The sequence below is a fragment of the Cucumis melo genome, chromosome 11 (genome assembly GCF_025177605.1).
Source record: "Cucumis melo cultivar AY chromosome 11, USDA_Cmelo_AY_1.0, whole genome shotgun sequence".
NCBI lineage: Eukaryota > Viridiplantae > Streptophyta > Magnoliopsida > Cucurbitales > Cucurbitaceae > Cucumis > Cucumis melo.
The window spans coordinates 13,045,637-13,071,295 of NC_066867.1; the positions used below are offsets into that span (position 1 = coordinate 13,045,637).

The 25,659-nt window shown below is 34.2% G+C and overlaps 2 protein-coding genes across 6 annotated transcripts; both read left to right on the forward strand.

Moving 5' to 3' along the window:
- The first annotated feature begins 2,767 nt into the window (after nt 1-2,767).
- On the forward strand, nt 2,768-7,001 carry LOC103496045 (uncharacterized). Of its 3 annotated transcripts, XM_051079599.1 has the most exons (8): nt 2,787-3,311; nt 3,475-3,974; nt 4,715-4,831; nt 5,237-5,415; nt 5,492-5,585; nt 5,959-6,036; nt 6,244-6,345; nt 6,560-7,001. In XM_051079599.1, the coding sequence occupies exons 2-8, from the start codon at nt 3,492-3,494 to the stop codon at nt 6,692-6,694; spliced, it is 1,188 nt and encodes a 395-aa protein (XP_050935556.1). In that variant the 5' UTR covers nt 2,787-3,311; nt 3,475-3,491; the 3' UTR covers nt 6,695-7,001. The 3 variants fall into 3 exon arrangements, with proteins under 3 accessions (XP_050935555.1, XP_050935557.1, XP_050935556.1); XM_051079598.1 differs by having other exon boundaries at nt 2,768-3,974; XM_051079600.1 differs by lacking the exon at nt 6,560-7,001 and having other exon boundaries at nt 2,779-3,974; nt 6,187-6,345.
- A 92-nt stretch (nt 7,002-7,093) lies between these two features.
- Nucleotides 7,094-11,777, forward strand: LOC103496025 (BTB/POZ domain-containing protein At2g04740). 3 transcript variants are annotated; one of them, XM_008457740.3, is made up of 6 exons: nt 7,094-7,984; nt 8,407-9,166; nt 9,311-9,347; nt 9,428-9,561; nt 9,758-10,080; nt 10,333-11,777. In XM_008457740.3, the coding sequence occupies exons 1-6, from the start codon at nt 7,504-7,506 to the stop codon at nt 10,344-10,346; spliced, it is 1,749 nt and encodes a 582-aa protein (XP_008455962.2). In that variant the 5' UTR covers nt 7,094-7,503; the 3' UTR covers nt 10,347-11,777. The 3 variants fall into 3 exon arrangements, with proteins under 3 accessions (XP_008455962.2, XP_050935554.1, XP_008455961.2); XM_051079597.1 differs by having other exon boundaries at nt 10,566-11,777; XM_008457739.3 differs by lacking the exon at nt 10,333-11,777 and having other exon boundaries at nt 9,758-10,299.
- Nucleotides 11,778-25,659: the final 13,882 nt, after the last annotated feature.

A 25,659-nucleotide genomic window follows, 5' to 3' on the forward strand; every position in this document is an offset into this window, starting at 1 on the left:
ATCCCCAATGTATCGTGTGCAACCTATTCCCGACATTTGTCGGGAATTCCTATTTATATGTATTTATTTTAATATTTAAATTTTTATTTGTTTCCTAAAATATTTTCCTCAAACAAGTTCTCTATTTTGTTAAATAATCACGTTATTTTGGATTAAATTAAAGAAAATTTAAAATAAATTAGTAAATTATGAAATACAAACATAAATTGCACAAAAAAAAAATTTAATATTGATAATACGAAGAAGTTCAAAAAACATAATAGCATTCATAATACAAAAAATATAGTATCCAAAATACAAAGAAGCGCAAAGAAAGTCATACGTCTCCTAACAAGCCTCGTACGCGCTATTCTACACTGCAGATCCTACAATGATAGAAAAGTAGTTAAGTTTAGTACATATATCTATATCGTTACTGTATACTATCATTGCAAAAACTTAAGAATAATGGAGACATATATACGTACCGCAAAGCTAGGGATCATGTGGTGGTCCTTGTTGTGTTCGAGTCAAATCTTGTATCAGCTTTCGCATTTGTTCCACTTCTGAAGCTACCGCTTTCTATCTTGCACTTCAATCCGTTCCAAAGCTTCATTAAGTTTAGTTTGTAATTCAATCTCTTTTTCTATGGACTGCGGACATGACGTCGTGGAACTGCTCGCACTCGTTGTCTTGCGGACTTTCGGCTTGGGTTCCCAACCAAGACGTTTTGAGTAGTCTGGTCGTCTACCCAACACCTGATCGCATATCTCATCTCCAGAGAGCGGCTGACTACCCTCTGGGGTAGGCTAGGACTGTAGTTCTAGCATTTGATTCTGCAACAAATTTAAAAATTAAGTTAGGTAACGGAAAAAGAGGATAATTAATAAGGGCATAAGTGTTGCTTCAATAACTTACATGCGCATCCTCTGCGGCCTACGACACGAACGTCCCGACTCGAACGTGTGTTTCTCGGAACAACTCCATACGATCGACCCCCTTCAAAATTTCAATTAACCCCCTCCCCCCACTTCAAAATTTAAATTCAACCCCCACTTCAAAATTTCAATTCAACTCTAAACTCCCTCTTCAAAGTTTAAATTCAATTAAACCCACTTCAAATTTTAAATTAAACCAACCCCCACCCACTTCAAATTTTCCATTTGAACCCACCCTCCCCCCAACATTCAATACAACAATACATTTCACAAACAAAATCTATTCCAAAACAAAATCCTAAAACAATTTTTTTGAAAAAAACCCCAAACTATCTAAATGAACCTAAAAATTAACCATTTTAAACTTACCTCAATGTACGATGGCAAGGGACGATGGCGGCGAGGGGACGACGACGAATCCTTCTTCGTTTCACTTCTCTCTTTTTTTTCTTTGCCGTTTCGGTTCTGTGTTTCACAGAACTGAAATGAAATTTTTGGGGATCTCCCGACGTAGCCTGAAAACGTTGGGATATCCCACTAACGGCGTCGAGAATACATGTCTGCCATAATTAATGTGGCCTAATTTCAGACGATTCTTTCTCGACTCATACACAACGCATCGGGATAACATGTAATTTCCAACGCCTGCCCCGACACATGATGCATGGTGTTAGGAAAACATGTAATTCCCAACGTTTTACACTTGGCATTGGAAGATCCTTTCATTCTCGACGATTTGTCTCCCGACGTTTTTCTCTGCGTCGGGAGAACCCTGATTTCTTTTAGTGGTTGGGAGATCCACAATTTTTGGTAGTGCCTTGAAACAAATATCCATAGGATTGAAGAATAGTAATGACATGTGAGTTATTGTAAATCATAATCCTAATTCTCAATTAAAACTAAGCCTTGCCCTAAACAAAGTGTAGACAATTATACTTCACTCCACTCCTAACCCCAAACATGTTCTTAAGGGTTGAGTAAGAACTATGTAAGACTATATTAACCACGTAAATACTATTTAAAAATATTGAATTATTTACAATAAATATTATTTCAAAACTCTTATTTGCTACTATTTTTATTATTTTTTATTATTTACTGCAATATTTACCATTTCTTTTTAAAACTAAAATAATTTATACCTCAAACACACATTATTATAACCTAAACTAAGATATGTACGCAAAAATACAAACTATTATAATCTAAGTATAGTAATTTAAAACTATAATAACTTATCCTTTATCCCAAGATGACTCCTTGATTCTTAAACTTTGGGTTTAATTTTAAAAACACCTTTGTGACTTCTAACAGAATACATAAGACCAATAAATAAAAGCCATGTTGGTAAAGCAAATCGACGATTGTCATCAAAGGTCTCAAATTTTGATAGGAAATGGAAATACTCCGTGAAGCGGCCTGATTCTATAGCCTATCTCTTACATCGTCGTTGAGGATATTTTGGACATTACTCAAAATATGGAAATTATTCTTCATCATTAATATTATTATTTTGGGGGGGGAAGTTTCTAAAATTAAAATAAAAAGTAAATTAAAACTAATCCCATCATGTCCATCACTCTCTCCGTTTCTCTTTTTTTTTTTTTTTTTTTTTTTCTTTTTTTCTTTTCTTTTCTTTTCAAAATAATCATTAAACTAAAAATCTGTACATTTCCCTTTCGGTTTACAACGTTACATTTTTATTTCTTTTTTAAAAAACAGTATATATGAATATTCTAATTAAAAATCCTTTTTTTTTCCCATTTAATAATATTCAAAACTCAAATGAACTCGACACTATTTAGACTTTTTCCTCCCTTGGCTTGTTTTTTTTGTTTGTTAGTTTGATAAATTTAATTTCTTTTTTCCTCTCCTTTTGGTTAATTTCAAAACCCACCTCACAGGCTGAGGCAGAGACCCTATCTCTTTCCTTTGCTTTCCATTTGTTCTAAGCTTTTATTTCCCCTAAAACTCCCGACTTTCTTGTGCCCTTTCAACGGCTCCAACCCCTCCATTTTTGACATCCCCATTCCGAAAATGATTTTTAATTCATTTTTTTATGTCACTCAATCCCAACCCTTCATCCTCTCTGCTATAATCACCATATAGATTCTCTACTTTGTGTTTCCTGGTTTCGTTTTTTACCTGATTGTCTCTGCCTTTGTAATTTTCTTTTTGGGAAGAATCGATTTCTTCCCATTTTTCTTTTTTCTTCTTTTTATAATTTTAATTAATGTAAGAGCCGACTCCAGAAGGCAATAAATTAATTGAATTTTTTTTAATGGCGGATTTGATGGCAATGGTGGGGAGTTTTTGGAGAACATTTCTTCTTGTGTAGTTGTAGATTTTCTCCGTGGAAGTCCTGGGGATAAGACCCATTTTTGTGAAACTCAGGTACGCAGCCTTTCTAAAGCTCCAAATTAGACCAATTCTCATGGTTTGAAGCTGGTGGAGTTTCTTTATCTGACGAAATCATTCAACCCTTTTGATATTAAAGAACCAAAATCACGAAATCCTTTTCTTTTTTTTTTTTTTTTGATTTCTTGATCTAATTTAGATTAACCCCACCAAGAAATGTTTGGGACTCAAAGCAAAAGAGATATTGCTTTAGAATTGCAAGCTCAGATTCCAATTCTAAGGCCGAGTATCCATGCGAGAAGGGCAAATATTACAGTTAAGTTTCAAGATCTATATGGGTTTACAGTGGAAGGCAATGTGGACGATGTTAATATATTGAATGAAGTTAGGGAAAAGGTTAGGCAACAGGGTCGTGTTTGGTGGGCTTTGGAGGCTAGCAAAGGCGCTAATTGGTACTTAGAACCCTCTGTTTCTGAAGGGATCGCCCTCAAATCCTCCCTCAAACTATCAACGCTTGCTAATGCCATCACTTTGAAGAAGTTGATTAGGAAAGGTATCCCACCTGTTCTTCGTCCCAAGGTTTGGTTCTCCTTATCTGGAGCTGCCAAGAAGAAATCCACTGTTCCTGACAGCTATTACAATGATTTGACCAAGGCTGTTGAAGGGAAAGTCACGCCGGCCACTAGGCAGATTGATCATGTATGTTCTTTTTAATGATCCTTGATTTTGGATCACTATGCACTTTGCAACTTCAATTAGGTTCTTCCTTTTAGAAGTTTGAATCTCATCCATTAGCCAATCCATGTTTGCTGCGTAATCCTGTTTATAGGTTCTCATAACGATATTGTATGCTTTTATTTGTGTGAGTTTTTGATTCTTACTGACCATGAATTTCAGAATTGCATTTCATCTTGACCACAAGGAGGGGTGCATCTTTTTGTGATTTAGCTTTCGATTAAATATTTGAGTTGTTAAGGGACCTCAATTGTTTTTGATCTACTTAATATGCTAAACTTGATGAGACAATAAATGGTGCAGATGGGATCTGGAGTTAAAATTGCTCCTTAGGTGGATGTGATACAAATTTAGCGTTAATGATCTTGATTGTGATTGACTCTCATAATATTTGGATGGTAATAAGTTGTATGTCAGTAATTGTTCTTGGTGGCTATTTTTGTGATGCATAGTTTCAGTATGTGTGTGTGTGTGTATTTCTTTGTGTTATTCATTTGTTCTTGTAACCATAAGATGCATGTTCTCATTGTGATTTAGTTTATCCTTTGTTCATTTATAATGGGTACAATCATTGGAAAGCCTTAGGTGCGGATGGTATCTAGTATAATTTCTCTCTTAGTATATCTGAATGGAGGTTCCTCACTTTATTTTATGTTGCTTATATTCTCTTCAGCTTGTTCTATTGTCTTCTTATACACATGCAGGACTTGCCCCGTACTTTTCCTGGTCATCCTTGGTTAGACACTCCAGAGGGTCACGCTGCTCTTCGACGTGTTCTTGTTGGGTATTCCTTTCGTGACTCTGATGTTGGATACTGTCAGGTGGGTTTTCTTTCTCCTCCTTTTCTCGAACATAACAATTGCTCAGTAACTTGGTTAATTTTGGGACAGGTTTTTCCCCATTTACTTTAATGCTACATTCCAAATCTTTTCTTCTCAGTCTAAAACTGGAATTCAACTCTGTTTCTCATCAGTTGCTGCAGTGTTCTATCCATTCTTAATTCATCTCTCTCTCTCTCTCTCTCTCTCTCTCTCTCTCTCCTTCTATTTCCGTCCTCTTCATCCTTTTGTTGCTCTAGAATATTGATTCAGAGTCTGGAAACGATTTCTATTTGCTATTTGGTAAAAGATATGGTTATCACATACCATTGGTATTGACCCTCTTGTAGCGCTGAATTAGACCTGTAATTTATAGCAGACTTCGGAATTAATTCAATTTTTGTGCAGGGCTTAAACTATGTTGCTGCATTGTTATTGCTCGTGATGAAAACAGAAGAAGATGCTTTTTGGATGCTAGCTGTCCTCTTAGAAAATGTTTTAGTTAGTGACTGTTACACGACCAACTTGTCTGGATGTCATGTCGAGCAAAGGGTGTTCAAAGATTTACTTACCAAAAAGTGTCCCAGGTGCCTTACTTTGTTTTGACATTCATTTATTGTCTGATGAGTACAAACATTTTGATAAATTGGAGAGCAAATGCAGGATAGCTGCCCATCTGGAAGCATTGGATTTTGATGTCTCCCTTGTCGCCACTGAGTGGTTCCTGTGTCTTTTCTCTAAGAGCCTACCTTCTGAGGTTAGAACTATGCTCCCTGGGTGCCCATGCTTGATTTTCCTTTAACATAACAAACAAAATTCCACACGATGTCAAACCACTTAATTCTTAAGCATTCAAATACTAGAAAATGTAGATTGTATACCTCTTTAGCTGTAACAATATGGAATAACGGGAAATACCCTGGTTCTGACCAAATGGAACCCAAACTTGAAAGTCTTCATTCAACATTATCCATCTTTTTGATGAGCAATAGTACCAAAAACAGCTGAACATTGTACAAGTATATCTGATGTGTATATATGCATAGATATTTGTATTAGAAAACTCGCTAGACTATGTTTTTTATTAGTGAAGGGACTGCAACATATACATGTTTGGATCTTTTTTGCAGACGACTCTACGTGTTTGGGACGTCCTTTTCTATGAGGGAGCAAAAGTTCTGTTTCATGTGGCTTTGGCTATCTTTAAGGTAACTGTTTGGAATTTATAATCTATAGATGTTAGAGACTATCTATTTTGACAGTTTGCTGTAAATCAGATCAATCTGTAAAAGCTTGGCATTTGTAATCTATTGATGGTAGATAAAGACTATCTGTTTTCACCGTTTGTTTTAAACCAGATCAGCTGCCACACTTGATCTTGAACACTTCGTATATATCTATTTTTGCGGTTTCAGATGAAGGAAGGGGAGTTGCTTCTAACTCATCATGTGGGAGATGTGATTAATATTCTACAGAAGACCACACATTACCTATTCGATCCTGATGATCTACTGACGGTAACAGTCTTTACATTAGCATCTTTGAAAGTTTCATCTCGACATTGTTGTAGACACCTGCATACCATGGTTTCAAACTTTGACTTGTCAATTCATGTATCTACATATTGAAAATGTTATTTAAAATATGGATAGTAAATCGAAGTACATTTGGTTTAGTCCACAGCTTTTTGAATGAAAGTTTGAAGAAAGCTTTTGGATTGTGAACTTGCAGGTAGCATATGACAAAATTGGATCAATGACTACCAACACTATATCGAAGCAAAGGAAAAAGCAAGAACCAGCAGTTATGGCAGAGCTTGATCAGAGATTGAGGCGATTAAATTCCCTTAAAGCGGATGACAAATAAGATCCCTTCCATTCCAACCTATCAAGCCTGATCAAACTGTAACATTATAGCTATACACGACTTTGCTTCCCTGCCTGAGAGAGAGTAAAGTAAAACCAAAAGGAAAAAAAAAAAAAAAAACCAAGAGAGCATCTGTTTTTCGATGGTGTTTGTAGCTTTATAAAATGTAAATTACCAACGCTGTTAATACTTTTTATATATTGTTAATTACACTGCTTGACAGAGAGAGCATTGTGGGTTTCCCTTGCTCTATAATTTCTGTTCTGATTTAATGAGTAATCTCTCAATCGAATCAGATTTTTATTTATTTTCCAAGCTTAGTTTCACAACTCAGCTCATACCATTCTATTTGGGGGAAAACCTCTAGTGCAAGGGAGGAACATAGAATTCCAAATTCAACATGGGATCATGGAAATAACTAAAAATGAGGGAGTAGTTTCCGTCAAACAAGAAAAAGTATGAAGAAAACTGATCAAAAGGGTAGTGAAATAGTTGGGAAAATATGCCAAAGAATGATAACAAACCGAGTATTCCGAACTTCCTTGTGTTTTTAGTTATCCAGACTTCTAAAAGTGCAATCTTTGTAACGAGTTTCAGCCCCTTATTCTTGAACAATCGCTGTTTCCATTGTCTTTACTCTTTGACAATAAAAAGCGAGGGAGAACAACGAAGAAAAGAAGAAGAATCGAGTAGTTTCTGTGTCTCTAATGGCAAACTTTTGGGAATTACTTAAACCCCAGAAAACCCTTCAAAGCCGTTTTAAAGTTCTTTGAACTGGAGTGCCCGATTTCGTAGTCTGAACTGAGCCAATGCCCCCAAGGCGCAATAATCCTTGGACTTTGGACCTCGACCCTGACCTTTACGGAATCGATCTCGACCCTTCTGATTTTGGGTCGTCTCTTCCCCTGAAAAAGGTCCCAAACGGCGATATTTTCTCTGCTTCTCGTGCCGGAGATGTCGACCGCCTTCGCTACCTGCTTGAATCCGGCGTTAATGTCAACGCTCGCGACCAGTGGGACTCTGTCGCTCTTTACTATGCCTGCTTGGCGGGACATCTTGACGCTGCTAGAATGTTGCTCGAGAGCGGCGCTATATGTTCGGAACACACATTTGATGGCGATAGGTGTCATTATGCTGCGCTTAATTTGAAGGTCCGGAAGCTTCTGAAGGCATTTGAAGCCCGACCGCCGCCGCTCGGCCCATTGCAGACTGCGTTGCGAGAAACTTTCTTGGGCTGTGGGGGTAATAGGGCTTATTTAGAGCAGGTGGAGAGCTTTCATCATCTTTCAGGTAAAGTTTTATGTTCTGGTTCCAAGCTCTTGACTATATTGATTCTATTTTGTAAACTACTAGGTAATTAGACATCCAATGTTTTTCCATGAGGGGTTTGGTTTTTTGTTCCTTTCTTCACATTTAGCTTTGATAGTCTATGAAAGTTCAATCGATGAATCCAACCATTGAGGAGTTATGGGTGCCTTTTCTCAGTCTAGTGAGTTTTCCCTGCCACTGTTTCTCATCTGTTTTTGTTTCTTTTTTGAAAAATTGTTTCTTATCTGTTCTAGTTTATAGAAAATGAACAATTAGATCATGTTTCATATGTTAATCCACTACAGGAGTTATTGTTTACTGTCTGTCTACCAGCCAACTGCAATTTACCTGGTTTTCATTTCCTCTTTCTATTTGCCAATGCTTATGTGATGACAATCAAGCAGGCGTTCCTTTCAATTCGGATTCCAACTATGAGTTCTTCCCTCCCGACGTTTCGTTTATCATTCAAGGCAGGCCGATTGAAGCTCATCGAGTTATCCTAAGTGCTCGGTCTCCTTTCTTTAAGAGGAAGTTTCAAGTTGACTGGAAAGATCGCAAGGAAGTTAGATTCTCAAAGGAAAAGCTATCTTATTCAGCTCTATACTGTCTCCTTCACTTCTTTTATTCCGATAGACTGGAAGTTGCCGTAGATGATATGGAAGACCTTATCAGAATTTGTAAAGTATGCAAATGCGATTCGTTGCTCAGAATTCTTGAGAAAGAATTGGTTCACCAAAAGTATGCCCAATATAAAGCTTTGGGTGATGTTGACAACTCAGTGAAGCGATTCATCTTACAGGGTGTTTCCCTTCCTGAAGAAGACCGTCTTCCAGCAGCATTACGACGGATGCTTCAGATCGCTCTAGCCAACTCAACTACGGAACTTGGACAAGATTGTGATTCTAATGATTTACATTTACTTGCTAGTAAAATGCAGATCAATGATCATATGGATGATCTTGCAGATATTTGTGTTCGGGTCGATAAAAAGTTTTTCCGCTGTCACAAAGTAGTTTTAGCATCAAGATCAGAGTACTTTAAGGCAAGAATATCTCGCATAAAGGATTTTGGCGAAGGAAAAAATGAAATTGCAGTTCATACTCTTCCATTTCTCGAAGAACATGATTTGAGCATGGAAGCATTTGAAAAAATGATAGAGTATATGTAAGTTCTGATCTTTCCCATCCTTTTTAGTTCACTGCGGTTGGAGATTTCCTCTGCTGTTTTAAGCAGAATCCTTCAATGAGTCTTCAAAATCAGCTGTGATCCCTGTCCACTAGTTCTAAATATATTTGTTGGTTGGTTCAGGTACACAGATTGTTTGAAGGATATAGATCCTGATCAGGTATATTTTTAATGCCAATTAGAACTACTTGCAAATTCTTGATATTTCTACTTCTAAGTTCTTTGTTATCAATTGAGTAGGCAGAAGAAATGTTCGATGCTGCTTCACGATATCTTTTATTCCCTCTTAAGCGAGCTGTAGCTGATGCTTTGCTGCCACAATTGGAAATGGTTCCTCCAGCAGAACTGTGCCAATGGCTAATACTGTCTGACATGTACGTCAATATTTTTCATGTCAATCCTTCTCAAGTGCCTTCAATTTTGTAGAATTCATAAGCTCTTGCATAGCTGACTTTTAAACTGTAAAAGCTACATCTTTCTGATGCTGAAGTAATCCCATGAGTTTTAGCTATTAGTAGAGTAACAATTGACTGAAACATTTACACGTTCTTAGTGGTTTTCACCTTCCAGGTATGGCGTTATCAAGATTCGCGAGTATTGTTTGGATACAATAGCTTGTAATTTTGAGACATTTGCTGATACCCGAGAATTTAGAGAGATGCTATTGACACTCCCTCCACCCTCTGGGGATTCGTCGCTCCGTACAACAGTTCCGAGCGCTCCAGGAGCTGCAGTTAATACAGATCAAGGCAACCTTCTCGATGATCTACGAGAAAAATGGCTTGAAGCTGAGGCTGCTGAACTTGATAAGAGAGATGAAAGTGCTCTACTTTTTGATAAGCGTCTTGAAATGCTAATGATCATAGCTGAACAAGAAAAGTCTGATGAAACTGGTACCTCTCCTATCTAGTATAGATTGAAAAGAGAATTTTGGATTGTCTCATTGTTTTTTCAGGCTGTCACACTAATGTCCCAGGATAATTTAGTTTGGGGTTTTGTAACTTTATTTGCTCCATCATTGAACCACAGATTTACTTTTAGAAATTTCAATTTTTTGTAATATATTACAAAAAGCTTGTGTTATAATAAATGTTTATTTGTTCATTGTTTAACTCTCTCTCTTTACCGTTTAAAACTTGTCTTAGGAAATGAAGATTAAGCTTTCATCATTCATACTCTGAGCAATATGGAACTAACAAAACCTTTGTACGCCATTGAATTGAAGAATTGGAACGTACTAGCTTCACAACATTGCATTGAACAAAATTGAAACACAGACACAAATTGTAACGAAAATAGTTCATCTTTATCCTTCTTTATCCTTCCTCACTAAAATAGGAGCTGTCCACCTGAAATTGCTATAACCAACTGGATCCAGAGTACCCCTCCAGCAACCCTAAAGGAAGAAGATGGTGACTCCGTCGATGATGGAGAAACACTGCCCTCAGTCTTAGCAGATGGAGTATCAGCAGCAGGAGCAACGTCAGGGCTCGGTACTGGAGCTGGGGCAGGAGGGAAATCAGTTCCAAAGATTGCTTCTGGAAGGAGTACGTGATCGACTTGGTAAACTGCAACAGGATCGGTTGAAAGCACGCTACTAGTCACTTTTGTGTTGGTCCAACCTGAGCTTATGTGGATAGTACCAGATGCATCAGTAAAATTCAAAATGTACTGCTCACCGGCAAATGTTGTAATCGGACTCTTTTGGCTTAGTTTGTTGAAATCAGCTAAAGTGTAGTAATGTGGTAAGCCATGAAAGAGTAACAGTGACTTGAGCTGGTCCTTGGTGAGATTGGACAGAGAAGGTTTCTTAAGAGATGAAAATGCAGTATCTTTTGGTACAAATATAGTAATTCCCTCTTCAGAATCGTTGGCTTGCTTTTGGAAGGTCTCAATGACTTTGGTAGATTCAAGGTAGCCAAGGAACTTGTGGAAGGGACCTGCTACTGTAAGCAAATCAGCGAGGTTGACATGATCGCCAGCTGGTGCAGGTGCCGGGGCTGGTACTGGTGCAGGAATCGGACCAACTGCAGGAGGCTTAGCAGCAGTTCTCGCACATACTGGTGAAGAGCACAGCAGCATCAGCCAAATACAAAACAAGAAAATCATATGAAGTTCCATCTCTTTATGTGGTTGTCCCTGAAATTCACAAATGCCATGAAATTAGTTTCTCGAGAGGAGTAAACCAATTGAGCCACAAAAAAAAGCAAAAATGCACATCAATTTCTGAATTCCTTGTTAGGAGAAACAGCCATAAAAAGTAAAGATCACAAGAATGCAATTGCATTTATGCATCAGATAATCAAACGATTAAAAGGGATGAATAGATGTAACTGAAAGAAGGCAACAGCGGAGAGGGATGAAGGAAAGTGGAGAAGAAAGAGGAGTATATAAATGAGGAATGTAGGGAATGTAAAGAAGAGAAAGTGGAAGTTACAACTTACTTATTACAACTGGTGATATTGCAGAGCCCAGAAGGTGGTTCCATTTGTTCCTTATAAGGGATGAACAAAATATTAACAAGACAGAGACATGTAGGTTGCTCTTTCACTATCATACAAACATCTAATTAATGTTGTTTGTCAATGCCCCTTCCTCTTATGCCCTTTACCTGCCTTTCTAGCTAATACTCGTCACTTCTTTCTTTCTTACCATTTTGGACACAATCATCTTCTAATTTTGGATTCAATCTTCTTGAATTTGGAGGAGGGTATGTGGACAAAAAAGGAGTATCAAAATGCATATCTTTTTCTATGCTAAATGTATTTTAAGTGAATTCAGGTATGTCGAAAAAAAATTAGATTGTTTGAAAACTATTTAAATAACATTTGAAGTGTATTTTAAATTATTTTTTTTTTCAAATGAGTTTTAAGAATAAATTTTATGAAAGACATGTTTTGATGTAATTTTGGAATGGTTAAATTTTTTTTTTTGTAATTTTGATAATTCAAAATCAATTTTAAATGACATAAAAATTAGGGGCTTTTTAAAAATATAATAAACTAGTAAAATATTTATATAAGAACATTTCTGAAAACGAAAAAAAGCCTAAAGTCCACAATGAAAAATACAAAAAATAGCCAATCAACACGTGATTAATTGACTACTCACGTGCTCAAGTAATTTTCTTCTAAATGATCGTGTACTATAGTCATGATACATGATCGTTTAGTTCCTTTTTAACTTGGGGAAAAAAATTTCAAATTTAATGATTGTGTTGACCAATTGCAAACGATCGTGCTGATCATGAAAAACGATCATGTTGACTATGGTAAGTGATCATATAATCCAATTATAATGCAAATGATCGTTAAAAACTTCAAATCTAACGATCATGTTGACCATGCTAAACGATTGTGTTGACTATAGTAAATGTAAATGATAGTTTAGGTCATATCAATATGATATTTAAACGATCGTGTAGTTCTTTTTAAACAATAGAAAAATGGTTTTCAATTTAAATCATCGTGTTGACAATGGTAAACAATCATTTATATCATGTCAAAATGATATTTAAACGATATTAATATTCTTGAATATGAGAAAGATGAAGGTTTCAAAGAATCTTGTCGAAAATGGTGAAGATGAAATAGGAGATTTAAACAAAACAATAAATTGTTTCAAAGTATAAGAAAGAAAATCTGGAAGAAAAGATGAAGAAATCTGGAAAGGAAGAATAAATCGCAAAGAAGAAGAAGAAAGAGAAGTGACAAATCATCCGCAATATTCAAAGGAAAATATGAAAATTATGAAAATATTTTATCGGCTTCATGGAATATTTAAAAATTGACTAACTATATGGGCTTTGTTACACAAGCCATAAATATTTTACAATTTTTTTATATTTATGAAAATTTTCTTTCCTTTTATATGTGTGCAATGCTTAGGCATGTGAAATTAAAATTAAAACTTTTGAAAGAAAAACTTAGATATCTTAGAGAAGTTCTTATTTATTATTATTTAAAATTCGTTAGAAAGTTTAGAAATCTGAACGAGGAATGAGAAATGTCTCTCTTATATGGTTTTATTTATCCTTTAAATTTTGTGTTAGACTCACTAAATAGTATCCCAACTAGATTAATAATAAGTCCATTTTGATGTTCATTAACGAGAATATTATCCCAAGTAGATGATTAATAAGTTCATTTTCATGTTCATTAACAGAAGTACTATCCTAAGTAGATTAATATTATGGAAGGCAACTTGCTTTTGGGTCAATTGATGATTTAAGATGGTGTCAAAGCAGGTTGCTTCAGGATGCCCTAAGTTGCAAATGCTGTTTCCCCCTCAATTAATATACATTTCCACTTGCTTAACTATTATTCAAATTTCAAGCCAGCAAGTGAAAGAAAGTATTAGATATTATATTAAATTTAACCAAAAAGCTTAAGAAAAAAAACAAGAGAGACTAAAAACATAGTGGTATTCGATCATTTGAAAATTAAACAAAGGGGAGCACTCCCAAATGCTTTGATAAATTTTCTAAGTAAGTATAATTGAATCGTTAAACAACGCTTCTTAAGGGGAGTTTTGTTAGGTTTATTTCCTAAAACTTGTAGATAGTAAATATAATTCATTAACCGTTATTAATAAAGTATTATTATTATAATTTCAATAAGTGTTATTGATTATATTATTACTTTTTTCTTAATAAACTAAATCTAATAAACTAACATCCAAAGCTGTTTGATGAGTCTTGAACAGTATGTAGAGACATACAGGGATCAATGTTCGAGATACATTTTAAAGGGTCTATAGTATAGGGATAAAGTTGGGTACCTTATCTTGGTAACACTATCAATACGATTCACTTTGTATTTGATATAAACGCAATGATCCAACGTGTTCGTGTAGGTGACATGCGAGTGAGAGTATCCTATGCAATGAGTTTTCATAAGACCGGACCACGAAATAGTAACCACTGTAACTCCGTTAACTAGTTGGATTTCTATTTCATTAAGATGACCTGTGTAACTTAGTCTTAATTTTGAGTGTATTATGAACTCTTGTTTGCAAGGAATTGTTCTTTGATTTGTATGGGTGAGAGTGACCACATTATCGACTCAATATGCTTATCATTTTGAGGACAAGACCGAGTGGGGAGTTGGAAACATAATCACATAAGATGGAATTCACTCTTTCTCGACTTTAGGGTAAGTAGATGAGTATCCCTTTAAATGGTGTCTCCGAAACTTGACAAAGGGTCTTACCCTCTCTATGGCACGAGAGAGGTTTTTGTTTAGTATTTGGACCATAAACAGGTTGTTCATTAGAGGAGCATTGGTATTTAAGGACACTAGAAGTAGCCCAGGGGTAAAACGATAATTTGACCCAGCTGGTGTTACAAATACTTGTGAAGGACTAACTTATTGGTATTGGTTTATATCCGTAGACATAAAAATATATATATAATGAGAAGAGTTTAGCTATGAGTCTTTAGTAGAATGTATACACAGTTAACAAATATTGATTAATGTGATTAATGAGTTTAACTAATTAATCTCATATCGCTGTAGCTTTTGGTCTGTAGGGCCCTTAAGTCCCCTTCCTAGCTCGTAAAGGGTAATGAGACTTATTTATATTAGTTGTAGTTTGAAATGTTCAAATCTACTTTCACTACTAGAAAATTGGCCTACGATGACAGTTAAACTCTGTCATATTTAAAATTCGTGACAATTAATTTTAGTCATTGTTCCGACAATCATGGAAAGTCTGTTATGACAGTTTGATAAATAAATGTTTTTCACAATAAGTGTTTTTCATGACAGAAAATAAATGTCAGATATCTCTTATTGTTAACAAATAATAAATGTCATTATTTATATTTTATGAAAGAAAATAAATTTCACATATCCAGTATTATTAACAGATAATAAATGTCATTATTTATATTTTATGACAATGATTAACTATCACCATTTCACCTAGCATAACTTTAATTGAATGTCAATAATACCTTTTCCTTGATAGTTTTTTTTTTCAAAATTCAAATGTCATATACTTCTCTATTATTACATTTGTTTCTTCTTTCTTGTCCTATTTTTTCACAGTCCCTGTTTTTTTTTGTCACCTTGCAATTACACATACCAGTTCAAGCACAAAGTACTATACAACACACCCATATGAATACAAACATTCAACGCTTTAATATATACACGTTAACATACACTTTGTAATATTTGTACAATTGTTGGTAAATGGTTTGTACAATGATAGAATAAACATACATGTTTAGGTACCCAGAAGTTATTTAAATAAGTACATTCAACAAAAATTTTGCTACCAAACCTACAAAAAGGCCTATAAATCAATCAGTTGCTCTAATATGGCTTCACTGCTCCAATGGATTCTTGCAAAACCTAGTAAGAAAACAAAATGAAAATTTAGAGTATGACAACACAAGGTACCAATTCCAACCCTAGTTAAATGGAGAGATAAATTGAATCTACTTTACCCAATTATCAAAAAATAAGTATCACTGTAGCAGAAGATATAATGTTTAACATGACAGAGAGCATCTAATGTCATGAGAGGATAGCCACAAAGACCGAAAAAGGCACCCTTAGAGTTGGGACTTTACTATTTCATTTGAATAGATGCACACAAGACGTTTGTTAAAGAAAAAGACTACTAACTATTTAGATGTATCTACTTTTACAATGGAACTCTCTTAAAATATACTATAGTATATAGATATATTAATCTTTATCTATGATAAAAGGATTTTCTTTATATAAGTTAGTCTCGTAGAGGAGAAACTTGTGCTAAGCACAAGTTCATATATGAATAGAAGCTAATAAGCTCGTTTAAGATTCATGCTTGTATATGATAATCAATTTACATCCAAGAGGAGCCTAAAAAATAAAATTTTCTTGCTCAATAGATCTTTATTCTCCATTTGTAAGAAACAGAAAGAAAGGAAAAGGAATAAACATGCCAATCTAAAGAGAAAAATATTGCATATGGCAAAAGAAATAATAAATATTCAACCACTTTCAGGAAAAAAAATACTGCACACTCTAATCTAATCAATCTTGATTATGCATAAGGTAAAAAACAAGTAAGAAATTGAAAGTGCAACCACTATTATCGAAAGCTAGTAAGAAAGATATGTATACGTTCGAAGCTTACTAAGAAATAAGAGCATCCTGAAGTCAAATCCAAGGAATGCAACTTAATATTCTACAATACAGGAAAGAAAGAAAAGGTGTACCTCTCTTTCATAATCAACTTTGTTAATATTCTACAGTACACAAATGAGTCAGCTACCAGTCAAGCCACAACACAAAGGAAACTTTCTCCAAATTGTCAGAATAAAACAAATACGTCTTCCTTATAATTGAGAAAAATACATACCAAAACTAATGGTCGTCCACTCTAAAGATACAACCACTTGAACAATATGAAGGACATTTCTACAACAATCCGGTATTAACTTTAAAATCAGCCAACTAGATCGTGCCTCAAAGTAAGATTAATGCAGGTTGCCTTTGCATTAAGGCGCTTAGGCACAGAAATGCATCCATCTTCAAACTTCATTTTTATACTTGAGATTAGAAGGCAAATTGTGGGTAATGTAGACAATTAACATTTTAGAAATGTTCTCACATATTTTAGAATACTACCATTGAATCCAAAAGATGTTATAATTCTTGTCTTTTTCCAGTTTGTTCATACACGGATATTCTTTCTTTGAAAACGTAATTTCAATATTCTTCATAAACCATATTTAGATAATTGAAACGAGTCTGAAGCTAACCTATCCAAAAAATTAATCTTCCTTAAAAACGTCATTTCAATATTCTCCTTAAATCCCCATAGGCATACATAGGTAGTTGAAACTAATCTAAAGCTAACATATCTATCCAAAAGATTAATGTTTTCTTTGAAAACTTCCATTATAACTATTTAGAACGATAAAGAAATAACTTGTCCCATCATGGCCTATTCACTCAACAATTAGAATCAAACAAAAACCCCAAATTAGAAACAAAAGAACTCACCTTTAACATCATATTCACCTTTTTGTGATGTTGGAGTTGAGCATTCACCTTTAAATTGCTCCATTTATGACTAAATTGTACGTCGGAGCTGAGCATTCACCTTTAAACAAATATTTGAAACTAACTCCAACCTTCTAGATCAACATGATCTTCAGACATATCAAAATGTTAACAATTTGAACCTAAAACTTTCAGTACGACTAACAACTTAAATCGATTTAGAACTCAAATAAACAAAATCAAGAGGGCACACCCACAAGTAGAATTCAAAGTAATACAGGATCCTAACTCTAATAAACATACTGTAAAGAGTTCTTGCTAATTTCCATCCTCCAACCTTAATTACAAGAACTAAATAAAAGCACCTTACAAATACTTGAGCTAATCTATTGTCCGTTATTCTTGGGCTTGTGGTGATGGCAAGGTCATATTGAACTCAAAATGTCTGTAAACCTTTCCACCATGGTATAATTTTATATAAGAGCATTACACTTATTACATTTATTAGTAATAGTTGTAGGTATCGTCATTACACTTATTATTAACAAAAGTGGAGTTTTAAATCATAGAAAACACTTTCAACAAGACTAGAATGATACAAAATATACTTTAAACCACAATAATCAAATATGTATTTTGGTATGGATGTAGAAACTACTTATCTAGATTGAAGCCCACAATTTTTAATTCGAATATCTACTGCCTTGAACAAATAACGAACAACGTCCTAGAAATCTAAACAACAAACACAATGTTTAGGTTTACAATATATAGTTCAAATAACTTAATCAACATATATTAAGAGAATGTTTAAGAGCGATAATATTATACAATATCAACTAAAACCAATAATTCTCCTATGATTAGCTCAAGCTAGAAACAAACTACAAACAACAAGCTAAAATCATGTTAAAAACTAAATTAACATACTTTATTTGAGTTTAAAACAGTGCAACATGATTTCAAACTTACCTAAATCTTAATCTAACATATATAAATTTAAACAAACCAAGTTGAAGACAAACAAAAAAAAAAAATCTAAAATTTATGCAATTTTTTTCATTCAGTACTTAAAGCAAACACTTGGTGTACCTTCCATAAATTCCATCAACACTTGATCTTTCCGAGTTACAGTCATTGCCCAAATTCAATTTACCAAATAGAGAGGCTAAATAGACGAAACCATCAAGTTTGAAATGATTCATGTCTCTCCCACAAGTACGCATAAAAATCAAAATTGGGGAAAAAAAAGAAAAAGGAAAAAAAGCAATTGAGGAAAGCAAGAAATAGGAAAGCACAAGCATTCGATACTTACCTTCGTGTTATTTGTCCGTGCCACAGAGCTCATTGACACCCCAATTTCCTTAATCCAATGATAAGCACTCAAAAAATAAGCAAAATCTAAGAGCTTCCCATCCTACCGAATAGTAGAACGATGCCATTAGAGGGGCATGGAAGGAAAATCAAGAACCAAAAAACCAACATGAGAAGTCGGCGAGAAGTTCAAAGGGATTAGAAAAACTTATAGATACAATACCATGAGTGTGAGAACCGGCTAGGGAGAGCTTGAATGGGCAAGGGAGAGAGGTTCAGAGGGAGAAGAGGAAGGAGCACGAAATCTGAAATGTTGTTATGCCCTAACGGAGGAAGAAGAAGAGGAAGAAGATGGTGAAGGGGAAGTTGACGAGAGAACAAGAGGGGGCTCTGCTATGTTTTAAACTCTAATTCCCTCTCTCTCTCTTTCTTTCTTTTTATGTAATTTAAAATAAATACATGTAATTTTATTATTTATATTTAATGACATTTAAAAATTGTCATAGATTCATGATACTTAAAAACTGTCATAAATTCTTCAAACCCAAAAAATTCCATCTTTTCCCGCCAAAAACGCAAAATTTGGCATTTATGACAGTTTTTTCTTCTCTCCTTTCAATTTGGGTTGTAGTGAACAATTATGGTATGTCATTTTTCTAGTAGTGTTTGAAAATTAATATAATGTATGGTGATACATTATAATATAAAGTTTATACTTTAATTAAACTTTATTATATAAATTTAATTTTGGATATGAGTCAAAATTAATTTATGAGAAAATAAAATATTTGAATTGATGGAAAGTATACAAATGCAATGGAATAAATGGATCTAATCTTACTCTAACTGCATCTAAATATTCTAGAGATTAATCATGCTTAAAGAGCCCTAATTAAATGAAATTAGGGATAAAGTGAGAAACATACCTTTGAAGCCTTCTGATGCTCACAATCTCCTTCGAACGTGAAGTCGAAACCACCACTAGTGTTGACCCACTATTTCCTGGACTTAGAACTGGGTTGTGGGACTCGATTTGGTGAAGGAAAAAGAGAGATGGAATTTTGAGGTGAAGTTTGGTCGAGATTTTTGGAATTTTTTAGAGAGAAAAATATTGAAAATATATTTGTAATTCCTAAAAATATAAATTTTCCATAAAAAGTCCTAAATTTTTTTGAAAAGATCCCTTTAAATAGACTAATTACATGCAAAAATGCATGTAATTAGTTTGTTAAAACTCAACACCTAATAATCCAATAACCATTAGTGAAATTTAGTGGGCTAGGTATCTACATCTCATGTAGCCACTTATCCTACTAAGTGTTAGTGGGATTATTCAAAAAAAATGTTGAATTTTCTCACTAACTTAGTCCAAGGACATCTCTGGTCGTCATTAACCATTAACGTCAAAGTCAGTTATCTCAAAAGTGACTATTTCTTGCTTCCAGTCTTATGTAAACTTTTTACATAGGATGTCCCTACTTTCGCGTCTCTTCATGAGCGATTCAGGATCATATTGTTTGTAGTAATTACAAAGTAGGCCGCATTCATAGTATTCCTAGAATAAGGCACCCAACCTTGTTCATACATTATAGATCCTTTGGGCTATATACTTGAACTTGATCCACGTTTATGTTTCTATATAAAGTTCAAGTCTACACTAGATAACCTCAGGATCTAAGTTTATTGGATTCAAGATTATAGTATTATATTTTCACTAATAAGTCTTCAATAACCACTTTATTGAATAGAATATAATTTACGGTACTTCAAACCAGCCGAGGTTACGAACAACATGTGAAGGATTAACTTACTGATCATGGTTATATCAGATGGATAGAAATATATCTATAGTGAGGGGAGTGCAACTACGAGACTTTAGTGGAATGACCCATTAGCTAACGAATGTTGATTAGCTCGGTCTAAAAGGGTTTAGAAGTTAATATCATATCGTTAGAGCCTATGATCTACAGGTCTATTAGGTTCCCCTACTAGCTCATACGAAATTAACTTAGAACAACATGTTGGAATAATTCGAATTAGGTAACGGGAGAGAAACTAATAAGTATATGTGATATAGTCGTTGATTATAACTTTGAAAAGAGCTTTATGTATAAATGTATTTAAATATTAAAAAAATGAATAAAGATTCATATTCGGAAGCTCATAATTGATGAAAATGGTCAAAGTTGTAAAAAGTCAAGCTTTGACCGTCTTTATATTCAAATGTGATTTGAATTTCAGAAAAAGCAATGTGGATTCATGCTCGGGAAGTCAAAATTAGTCCAGATGGACAAAATGGTAAAAAGTGAAAATGTTGACTTTTGAATTGAAAAAGTCAAAGTTTGACTTGGCTTTAATGGTTAAATGACCAAAATGCCCTTGCACTAAGTTAGTGGAAAAATCCAACATTTTGTTGGATAATCCTACTAACAATTAGTGGGGTAAGTGGCTACATGAGATATAGACATTAGCCCACTATGTTCCACTAATTGTTAGTGGATTATTAGGTGTTGAGATTTAATAAACTGATTACATGCATTTTTACATGTAATTAGTCTATTTAAAGGGATCTTTTTAAATTTGTGAGGACTTCTTTTTTTTTTTGGAAAATTATGTTTTTAGGAATTACAAATATATTTTCATTATTTTTCTCTCCCAAAAATCCCAAAAATCTCAACCAAACTTCACCTCAAAATTCCATCTCTCTTTCTCTTTTTCCTTCACCAAATCGGGTCCTATAACCCAATTCTAAGTCTGGAGAATACCGGGTCAACACTAGTGGTGGTCCTGACTTCACGTTCAAAGGAGATTGCGAGCATCGGGAGGCTTCGAAAGCGTGTTTCTCACTTTATTCCTAATTTCATTTAATTAGGCTCTTTAAGCATGATTAATCTCTAAAATATTTAAATGCAAGTAGAGGAAGATTAGATCTGTTTATTCCATTACGTTTGTATGCTTTCTATCATTTGGTATCAGAGCATGCATGATTTTACTCAATTGCATATGGTGGGTATTTTAATATATTTGATAAATTTGTAACGAACTAAAATGGATAGTAGTTTTGGCAATTAAATTAAGTTTTTTTAACATTTATTATTGTAATTGAGCCGGTTTGTGGCTTAATTAATTGTTTAAGAGTCATTAGAGTTGAGAATTAGACGGTAATTGTTACACTGAGAGAGAGAAAAGTGAACAAAGTTGAAGTGTAAATGGAGACAATTCCGGTTTAGACTTGTTGCTGCCGACCCGACCCGCTCTGCTGCACGCCCTAGGCTTGGCCCTATCGCGGCCCAAATCTGTTCGGCCCAGCCAACAGCAGCTATGTGGCCCACGATCCAGTTTGGCCCATATCCTGTGTGCCTAGTTCCGCTTGCCCGACCGGCTTGCCCGACCCAATACTTGATCCGATTCTTATCTCCGCCTGAGTGCGCCACGTGTCTGCCCGTTGACCCAGCCTGACTCGTCCTTTAACCTGCGCCTGTAGTTGACTCGCGTGTTTGGCTGGGTTGAAGCCCAATGGTTAGGTCTTGGGCCGGTTACGTGTAGTTTTGATGGTTTTTTAGCCGGTTGAAAGCGTTCGGGAGAATTTATGTACTACATCAGATTATTAATGTAATAATTTGGTAGTTAGCTTAATTTAGGAGTCAAAACCAATCAATTTTTTGGTGTTTAATTATTTTTGCATGTGATGTATGCTTTAATTTAATTAAATTATATGTGCATAATGTGTGCCATATAGATTTAAAATCTCACCGTAGGCTAACATGTTCATACTTTAAATGTATATTATAATTGTTATAATATATAGTATGCATGTTGATTAATTAACATGAAAATTAATTAATATGATTAATTAATTAAGTTAATTTTAATTAAATATGATTTAATAAAGTTAATTAATTAATTAAATATTAATTTATTTAATTTAGTGAAATATTAATTTATTTAATTTAATTAAATATGATTTAATTAAAAGTTAAATACATAAAAAACTATATTAATTAATTTGTTTATATAATGGTTATATAATGTTAAATGTATGTTATAGATTACTCTATATAGTTTTATAAGAGTTATAAAATAAATCAAACTTTTAAAACCTATAACAAAGATAAGTTGCATGCTCACACCTAGGTTAAACATATCAACCAATTTTTTCATAGAATTAAGTCGATATCTTGTCAAACTGGTTACAAGTCAGATAAGATGACTAAGGTTAGAGGTTCTTAAGTTGACGGTTTACGGAATACCTGCTACCTGGAGATCGTAATCGGTTCTTGAGCCTAGTTAACCTAGTTTTATGAGCATGCATGGGTGATGTAAGGTTATAAAATTGGTTTATCATCTAGAAGTTGTAGTTTAAAATCCGATATAATGGTTATGTTGGATATTTCACCTAAACATTAAGATATGTTTCAGTTAGCCTAAGTATGATCCTATTTTTTTAGTACCCTTTAAAACCGTCTTAGAACACTTCAGCTAGAGAAAAGTAGGGTACTTTTATCTCTAGTGTCCCTAAGAGTTCACACCATAAGGTTCATGCAGGGCTTTGAGCGGTGCATTGGAGCGGACTATCTTCGGAGAATGTCTGTATGGATCAATATCAAGATGAATAGAGAAAGTAGTTCATAGTAAGTAGGTGAGGGATATATGACAACAAATCCCACGATCTCTTCCATTGGGTTGCACCGCAAGATTCCTATAATGCGCCTGCTGGTTTGTCTTAGAGTGACATTCCCTTTGGAGGGTTGTATTATAGGATTTGGAACATCGTGAACTCCTTATATAGATAGGGTCTCTTTGATCGGTTTTCATATTGTCTTTCAACATTCGGGAGCATAATGATTCTTATCTTTGAGATCTAAAAATGGAGGGTTACACTTACAAGAATTATTAAGTTGTTAGTATATTCTCGATCGAAGTAGCGGTAACTAAGTGCTATGCAAATATAAGATATTTAAAAGTTAGCATTTGGTCAAGATTGTCTTGGTTCAAAGAAGAAGTAATTGACTACCATTTGGTAGAGGTTATTTTAAACCTTTGGAATATCGTTGCAAAATATAATAATGATGGGTACGTTATTATATTTGCTAAATTAATTGGTTCTTAAAGGATTATTGTTTTCACTAAATAGAATATGTTTTATTTTTTAGCAAGAATTGCTCAATACACTACTAGAAAAAGACCCTTTCTTGACGGTTGATTTTTTCTTTTCTTGACGGTTTCTTGAAAAACCGTCAAGAAAGGGGCGGTTTAATGAAAAAACCGTCAAGAATTTTGATTAAAAGGCGGAGGGGAGGCAATTTACAGAATTCTTGACGGTTTTGAAACGTCAAGTAATATGCAATGTTTCCTTGACGTTTTGGAACCGTCAAGTTGTTTATTTTACATTTTTGACATTTTTAAAACGTCAAGAATTATCATGAGTTTGATATTCTTGACGTTTTTTTAAAACGTCAAATGTATATATTTATCCTTGACGTTTTAAAACTGTCAAGAAATGTCGATAAATTCTTGACGTTTTAAAACGTAAAAAAATTTTATTTTCAAATTTATTGATGTTTCTTGACGTTTTAAAAACGTCAAGAATGTTTTAAAAAAACCTATTTTTTTAAAAATATATTATTATTTTATTATTATTTTATATTATTTTTTAAATTTTTTAAATTTTATTATTATTATTAAATTTATTTATCTAAAAAAACCCCTAGAGGCGCTCTTCTTCTTCCTCATCTCGAAAGGCGGCACGCTCGACGACAAGTAGCTTCGACAAGACGGCTGCACGAGAAAGCCTTCGACGGCTGCCGCTTCGACACAGTACCTTCGACGGCCGTAGCTTCGACGACCGCAGCTTCGACGGCGGCACGCTTCGACGACAGCAGCTTCGACGATGACCACCGCCTCGCGCCATTCATCCCGTCAATCGGGCTGCGACAACCGCCGCGTCTCTTCCGACGACAACCGCCTGACGACAACCGCTGCATCACCTCATTCATCGACGACTACCCAACCGTAAGTCATTTTATCATAGTTTATTATTTGGTTTCGGAGTTTGAGTTCAAAATTGAAGTGACTTTGCTGCCATGGTTTAATTTTGAGTTCATAGTTCATTTTATCATAGTCATTTTGTCATTTTATCACAGTGATTCTTCCAAAAGTGTCTTTGCTGCCATGGTTTAATTTTGAGGCGACTTATGAGTTGTTTATCTTTGATTTGGCCTTCAAAGACATATGGCATGTGACATTGTTGATCTTAAAAGCAACCTTAAAATCAAGCATCTTTATGAGTGTCTTGGCCTCTTATAAGAACTTAAAAGAAACTTTAGAAAAACATGGGATGAGCTCACCCGTTAGGAAACAAGTTTTTTTTGTATATAAGATCAAAAATTTTTGTTTTAGATACAAAATAGATTTAACCTCACTAATTCTCTCAATAGACCTTTGCTTTTCGACCTTTCTTTCCTTTTTATCTCTAGGCCATAAACTATCCTCATGCTTTTGCAAGATTCTTTTTTAACAAACTATATGCTTTTGTTTTGGTCTCTTTTTTCTCTAACTCACCCACATCAACATGAATTTCAATATTAGATGTTACAATAAAATCAGATAGTTTTTGACAAAGTATGTCATCTTCAACTTTTTCATTTTTTACCATAACAATAGGCCTAATTTCTGTAGGTACACTAACCTTCTTCAAAATTAGACAATAATAAAATAACTTACAAGTATGGTTCAAAATTAAACAATAATAATTAGAAAAAAATAAGTTATTGTATGTAAAGGACAAAAATGGATTGAAATTATAAAGGCTAAAATGGAACCAACTTAAAAATAAAATGATAACTTTTGATAAAAAAAATGCCATATTGTTATTATCATGACCAACTAAAATTCAGCACTAAATTATTACATTAGAGAAATTACATATCCAATCCCTTCCTTTTCATATTTATTATGCAACGGTAGAAGTCATGCTTTGAAGAAAGTTATGATTAAGGAAAATGAAAAGTGGAACTTTCTTACCCTTTGCTGTGTGTCCTGTGTTCATCAAAATATCGTACCATACTTCATTAAATAGTTGGTAATGAGGACCAATGACAATGTTACAAGTTGATATTAGCAAAAATTAGAAGGTTGAAAGTAACTTAAACCTTA